The 7,079-nt window shown below is 37.0% G+C and overlaps 1 protein-coding gene across 1 annotated transcript; it reads right to left on the bottom strand.

Annotated features, from left to right (window-relative positions):
• Positions 1 to 377: 377 nt before the first annotated feature.
• On the bottom strand, positions 378 to 6,411 carry n6amt1 (N-6 adenine-specific DNA methyltransferase 1). The gene is made up of 7 exons (XM_053477253.1): positions 6,299 to 6,411; positions 4,878 to 5,033; positions 4,274 to 4,360; positions 3,969 to 4,059; positions 3,199 to 3,282; positions 1,975 to 2,116; positions 378 to 1,034 (listed from the first exon to the last, which is right to left on the bottom strand). The coding sequence occupies exons 2-7, from the start codon at positions 5,003 to 5,005 to the stop codon at positions 913 to 915; spliced, it is 654 nt and encodes a 217-aa protein (XP_053333228.1). The 5' UTR covers positions 5,006 to 5,033; positions 6,299 to 6,411; the 3' UTR covers positions 378 to 912.
• Positions 6,412 to 7,079: the final 668 nt, after the last annotated feature.

The raw sequence follows: 7,079 nt of genomic DNA, 5'->3' as shown, positions 1-7,079 counted from the left end.
AACACGTTTAATAAAGTGCTTTTACAGCTGTTGTTCTGGAACATTGTTCAGATAATTGTTTTACCGCTATACAAAAAAGAAAGCGATACCGCGCTTGGTGTCTACTAGCACGTATTATTAAGATGACGTGATCAGAGTAACAGTAGGACTGCCTGCACACAGAGATGCAGCATCCCCATTTTGTGGGAGTTGCTTCTATATTCAACACATTGACTTTCAATGAAGTGTAGATTGGTGACACGGTGGTTCAGGGGTCGCCTCGCACTTCTGGGGGCAAGTTTCCTGGGATATACAGGATATAGCGGTATAGATAATGAGAGAGTGAGTGAAGTGTAGGTAAAAATTTAAGAAGGAAAAAGTGATGCAGGAATAGCCAATATTTCAAACATAACTCCTTTTAATGACGGATGTAACCTTGTCTCCACTTTGATGCATGTCCTATTGTACAGCTGTGCTACAGAAGCGTCTTTTCCATCATGTCCATTCTCCTCAGCATCACTTCTTCATCAACCACTCTGGAAGTCTCTTTAATAAATCAGGTCCTTCATCTTCAGTGCTACAGCTCCCTCTAGAGTCGGGTTAGCTTTTGACTGCTAAGAAGGCTTTAACATACAGGCAGAGACACTGCACACTAACACGCTGACACTTAGGACATAATTTTTGTAATCAAGATCACTACTGTCATTGCTTAGTCACTTCATTCTTTAACCATTCGAAACTAGATAACTGTCAAAAATTCTTCACAATATCTTTTCTTGTATCCCTTTAAAGATATCCACTTCCAAATCAAAATTCACAGACTGTATGTGACCTTGGACACCTGTGTATCGCTGTCCTGAGATAAGAGTTCATTTAGTGATGTTGGTGAACACAGAGAGTGTTTAAGCCAGTACGCAGTGTAACTCTGAGGATTCAAAGTCCTGTGATGTCACTCTTGCTGAAGCGCAGGATGGACAACTTCTCTCTCCCCGCCTGGCGAGTCATACACACCTCTCCTCTTAACCCGGATTCAGCAAGCAGAGACAGGATCTCGTCTAGACCGAAGGGCAGAAAAGACAGATGGATATCACTGAACTGGAAATGGAAGAAAGTCAGTGCTGGAAATGTCGCACAATACAGGCTTGGACCTTCCACAACGTCATGTAGGTCAGTATACGGTAGTGCTGATCAGCAACATGAAGTCCAGTCATCACTATAGTGAAATATTTATTAAAAAAAATGTTTAACCTATATACCAACAAGCTTCATGCTCTAATTTATATTTATTTTATTGAACCTTAGTGGAGTGTTTAGCAACGTTTAAGCAGAGCGCTTTAAGCATCTTGTGCCATCGCATTTAATTTGTGAAAAAAATAAATATGTAACTACTGAAATATTGAACATATGAATTCATTAGTTCAATAAATGTCATGAATTAAGAACATCATAAAAATTCAACACTTAAATATTTAAAATAAATGTTTTTCATGATTTATTCATTTCATTTTAAATCTCTGATAACCTGTGGTGGAAATGAATGATTATAACAATACTGACAAAAAGTAATGACATGATAATGTGCACGGAAGCTAATTATACAAAGCACAGCTACTGTACTCAACTTTGATCTAACTATTTTTTTTGCCTGGCCAAAAAAAACACACACTAAAATCTCCTTTTGCTTTGTTTACAGTGCACATTGTCGCGAATTCATGTCTAAAAATTATTCCTCATGCTCCGAGAGCCACTCGGGTCGTCAGCGGACATTATTTTATTGCCACATAACGTTGCTGAGCCTGGACCTGAGCAACTGGAGCAACGCCAGATCATAACACTGTCTCCAGAGGCTTGTACAGTGATGCGTAATAGGGCAGAGGGGTTTTGTTTTTTCAGTTCCAGTTCATCACCATGTGCATACTTAAAGCCTGACAACGAAGCCTTAAGGTTGCCGTTAATCTGCAGTGAGTCTAATAACTTTTTCTCAGATCCTCTTACCTGGATTGTTATCAGACACTGTAACCAGGTAGAACAGGCCCTGTTTGGATAATAACTGTGAAGCCACAGGGAAAAACCTGTCCATCACCTCCCTGCCTCCCTTTCCTCCTGCCCAAGATGCCTCAATGCCGTGACTGCCCACCTGTTCAACAATAATAGGCAAAAAGGAAAAATGTAGAGCTTATTATTTAACATTAACATCAAAGTTAAATAATTACAGAGCGAAAATAATTCCGGTGGTACTTTTAAAGCTCTCAGAACATCTGCATAAAATTAAAAACATAAATTTGAGCTATTTTATTAATTAAATTTCTACATTTCTTAGTGATCCTAGGAAGCAGAGTTCTGATAAGAGATGATTTTATACATGCCCAATAAATGGCCATTTTTCAGCGTTAAACAATCTTACTTTAAACAATAATAATTAAAAATGCAAATGATTTACTCTTTATGAGTACTGATACTAAAATTGGTGTAAGTTTTCAGGACCATATGTAAAAATTGTTGCTTAAATAGTTTTTTAGTTAAAAGCTTAAAAAGCAAAAAATCTGTAGTGTCCGTAACTATGTCGAATTCATATTGCAAAATCTTAACAATTTAGCATTTTAGAATAATACACTTTTTCAGGTTTAAGTCGTTTCATGTGAAATCTAAATTGGCCGAGTTTCATCTGAGTGACAGTTAAGATCATTAAAAGATTTTCATTTTAAAAAGGTTACGGACACTACATAAAGGGGGCAATGAAACTGTATTTGGCAAATATGTTTTTTTCCCCCCGATAAATAAAAGTGTATGCGGATTTACAAAAAAACTAAGCATGGATCAGGATAAAAAAAAAAAAAAAAAAACAGTAATTATTTAAAAAAATGGTGTTATATGATCCCATCTGAAAATTTACTTTTTGAACTGGGTGAGACACTTTTTAGCACCGATACCAGGTTTCGGTCATCTATACACACATATTTTAGATCAATTAACATACTGAAGAACTTGTTTGTTAAATCTATAACACTGACTACAAGGTTTTGATAAGGAAAATATAGCTCACATTTAGCTGGCTAGCTTGTTACTAAACAATTCATACATTATACAGTATGTCGAGTGTGTGATGGTCCAACTTCAGCTGTGGAATTTCAGGACTGAATTAAGCAGATCAGCAAACAGGGAATTTCAATACTTTTTTTTTTTTTACATCTGATTTACAACTGGTCAGTGGTACAGTACCTCCTCAGACGGGGTAACTACATATGGAGGGTTGAAAAGAAGAACATCCACCATTTCAGTCAACCTGGGCAACAGACACTCAGTCTAAAGAACAAAAAACAAACAAAAACAACAAAACTCAGTAGTGAGTAACAATAAAAAAAAGAATGTGTGCATAAAAACAGAAACACAGTGCCTGAAAATCATTAAATAAGCATGCTCTGATTCACAATACTGTTCAAGTCAAACCGGGACTTTGGATTCCCAAGAATACATCTCTTTTTATTTCTCTATATAATCCCCTGCTGCACTAATGCACTTTTCCTAGTGTTTCACAAGGGCTTCAGATGTGTTAGCGCCACTAGAAGTCTCATCACCGCACTGTGGTTGAAAATCACTCGCTTTTACGCCTTCATTCACGAGAAATTTAATCATCGGTCCTGGTTTGACTTGAACACCCATAGTATTTGGAAATTTAACATACGAGATAATGTTGAACTAACTTGTTTTGAAATGAACAACCAGAATGAATTCTATTTCCATGTAAAGAGATAACTGTTGATCAAGAACTCAAATAAAACCTTTTATACATTTCTAACCTGTTTTCCAAATGAGACAGTTCTTAATGTTAGCTGAATGTAAAGGTAATTATGATCTTTTGATGATGATATTATACTGTACGTACAGTATATCTTCATTATCACAATGTCCTGCAGTACTGATTGACTGGTGCTTAAACACTTCTAGCTAAATGGTCCAAGAGAAACAGGAAAGGATTAAGTGTCTCTCACCAAGTCAGTTATGACTGGCTGCAGGTCGAGGTTATTGCAGCGAGATGTCTCTGCTGTGCACTGGGCTGCTGCCGGGTTCAAATCGGTGCAGCTTCGACATGTACAGGATATCAAAACAAGACACGCTACAATAAAAACATGCACTCTATTCGCCCAGACCCACAGTCTGAGTTTTATTTAAAAATTTTCCCACAAGGTAACGTCAGCAGAAAGGCAGTAACCATGACTATATGATCAAAATTAATATTGCTTAGGTTCTTTTAAATTATAAATTGCTGAGTTTATACTAAATATTGATTACTTACAGATATAACGCCCCAGGTCCGGTTACTGACGCCAAAAAGGCAGAGACGACACCTGAGCCACTGCCAACTTCAAGGCAGACAGCAGGTCTGAAACACATGAACATGCAAGAACATGAGCTCACGTGATGTGAATGTCAGTTCACAGGAATGTTTGTAACACACGTTCTTATAAATAACAGAATGATAAATCCTGATAACACAGATGTGTGAGTGAATGTATAACCCCCCCCATCCCCCCCCCCAATTTCCACATGTTTGGCAATTTAAGGAGTTCCTAGGAGGCCAATGTTTCAGATGTAAAGCGTGTCTGATTTATCTAAATTAATGTAATCAAAACACTGGTATAAGTGCATTAGTGTAAAAGGGGATTATATAGAGAAATAAATAAAGTTTTTACTTTAATAACTGTGTTTTGTTATTCTGTACAATCAAAAATCCTGGTTTGACTTGAATGTCTTCATGAGATTAATATGGCCTTTAAATCTGAATGAGTTGCTGCATGGAATGACTGAGTGCATTTTTCTATACAAATGCCACAGTCATGTTTAAATAATAATAAACTGTTTTAATTAACACAAGCACAAAGTGAAATGTAAATACCCACTTGCTTCGCCGCAGCAAATCAGCATCCATCTCCAAGATATCAATTAAAAGGAAGGAGTCTTCTGCTGGATCATACACCTCTGAGTAAGGCCCATGACCAGCATGGGAGTACAAAGGAGTCGGGTACATCAGGATGACATGACTAATGGACACAGTCCTGAAAAAAAAAAAAAAAACATTGCAAGCATGAACTATAAATAAAATAACAATACTAATACATAAGAGCAGGTTGGCACAAACCAAAGCACACAACATTGGCCTAGTCTGCACCCAAGTACACGATAAGTTTGAGAATTTTTTAAAGAAAATGTTCAAGTCAAACTGGGACTTTTTGATTGTCTGTGTGATAACAGAACACTGTTATGAGAGTAAAATCTTCATGTGAGATGAAAGTGACATCACTTAGGCCTTGTTCAGAATGCAGGAACATCTTTTTTTAAAATGACTGTCCACACAGTTATTAAAAGTGATCAGATCGGATTCGGGCTGATCACACTTCAGACCTGACACACAGATAGGGTTAACGCCTTTGCTCAAGGGCTCAACAGTGGCAAGTTGGCGGTGATGGGGCTCTAACCGCTGACTTTCTAATCACGAATACCCAGTAACGTACTTAACGTAACCCATCCTTAACCCTTTGAGCCTCCACTGCCCCACTGTTATTTCCTGTTGTGCCATTTCAGTACAAATGGGTTTGATCTTTCTGCAAGAAAAATCCATATACCAAATCCACCAATGCTTCAATGAGCACAAATTCAGGCACCAGACCAAACCTTTACTGTAAGACTGTGACATGGAGGGTTCATGAGGAAAGTAAAGAGGTGATTTGGAGAGAGTGTGTACTGCAAAGTGATGTCAGGCTCTCTGACTTTATCTCCAAAACATCTAATGGGTTGTCCCTCTGATGAACTCATTCTTGATCCTATCCATCCTTATCACTCCCAAGGAGAACCTCAACATCTTCAGCTCTGCTACCTCCAACTCTGCCTCCTGTCTTTTTTTCAGTGCCACTGTCTCTAAGCTGTAGAGCATCGCTGGTCTCACCACTGTCCTGTACATCTTTCCTTTATTTTCGCTGATATTTATTGGGGTTATATTGCCAAAAAACTTCTAAGGAGAGGGGTGCCAATAATAATCACGTTTTTAATGAGTTTTTTTTTTTTTAGCTATTTAGACACCAAGGTATTTCTCTATAGGGTTTGTGCCAGCAGATATAGAGCTGTTTCTGTCCTGTTGTGGACTGTTTCCCCTTCGTTATGTAAATGTTCTGAGGTAATAAAGCGCGCGAGACCCCACACTAAACCTCCAGCTCACATGATTCACTCCACACACACACACACACACACACACTACAGAAACACTAACAACATTCACTCCCTCTTCTTCTACAGTACTTACACACATGACAAAATGCAAACTCACTCAATAAACAGCGTTGCAGCGGACCGTTTCTGTTTTCATAGCTGGTGCGTAGATCCACACGCACGACTTCCGCTTCCGGTTGATATGAGTGATGCATTCTGGGAGTTGAAGTTCGTTTTCCACAATAGCCAAACAACTGTACAGTAGCTATTATTATATTATCACTCTCACTCATCTTCTATACGGCTTTATACTGTATAAAGTAAACGTGATCTAAGATGTTTCATAAGGTTTATTTTTACTAACATTGTAGAGTTAAAGCCAGCCAAGTGTATTTTCTGGCATTAAATTAAAAAAAAGGGAACAGTGTCCGATAAGAAGAAACTCTGAAAGTATTGATATAATTTTTATAATATAATAATATTTTTAATCTTCATTATGTATGTTAAATAGTCACATAAAGGATTACTAATCATTTTTTTTTGTGTAAAGTGAAATTATATCATTCACATTAAATGAGAAAAAATATAAGAAAATAAAACATAGTTCATTAGTCGACTATTACAATCTTAATCAAAAGTTTGTGGGAAAAATATTAGTTTTTAATCAGTATTATATGTTTAAATTCATCTATAATATCTTTCTAAACAGGGATAGGATTAACATATAATCTATGGAGGGACTTAAAACAGATACATGTACATGTTTATACAATACTATCAATATAGTAAAAACCTTATCTGAGGAAATGCTTTTAAAAATACAATGTAGTTCTGTTTTTGAGGTTTGTAAATCTGACATGAAGACGATGTAACACACTGGCAACAAAAATACATTAAAC

The sequence above is a fragment of the Clarias gariepinus genome, chromosome 18 (assembly GCF_024256425.1).
Source record: "Clarias gariepinus isolate MV-2021 ecotype Netherlands chromosome 18, CGAR_prim_01v2, whole genome shotgun sequence".
NCBI lineage: Eukaryota > Metazoa > Chordata > Actinopteri > Siluriformes > Clariidae > Clarias > Clarias gariepinus.
The sequence above is the reverse complement of the archived record's forward strand: the minus strand, read 5'-3'. Positions and strand labels throughout refer to the sequence as shown.

Excerpts from the sequence above, each read along its gene's own strand:
- n6amt1 (XM_053477253.1), bottom strand. The coding sequence starts at position 5,005 with ATGTACCCGACTCCTTTGTACTCCCATGCTGGTCATGGGCCTTACTCA. Across the intron at positions 4,060-4,273 it reads GGACCTGGGGCGTTATATCT|CTGCACCGATTTGAACCCGG; the intron begins GTAAGTAATCAA and ends TACATGTCGAAG. Across the intron at positions 3,283-3,968 it reads AGCCAGTCATAACTGACTTG|ACTGAGTGTCTGTTGCCCAG; the intron begins GTGAGAGACACT and ends TTTGTTCTTTAG.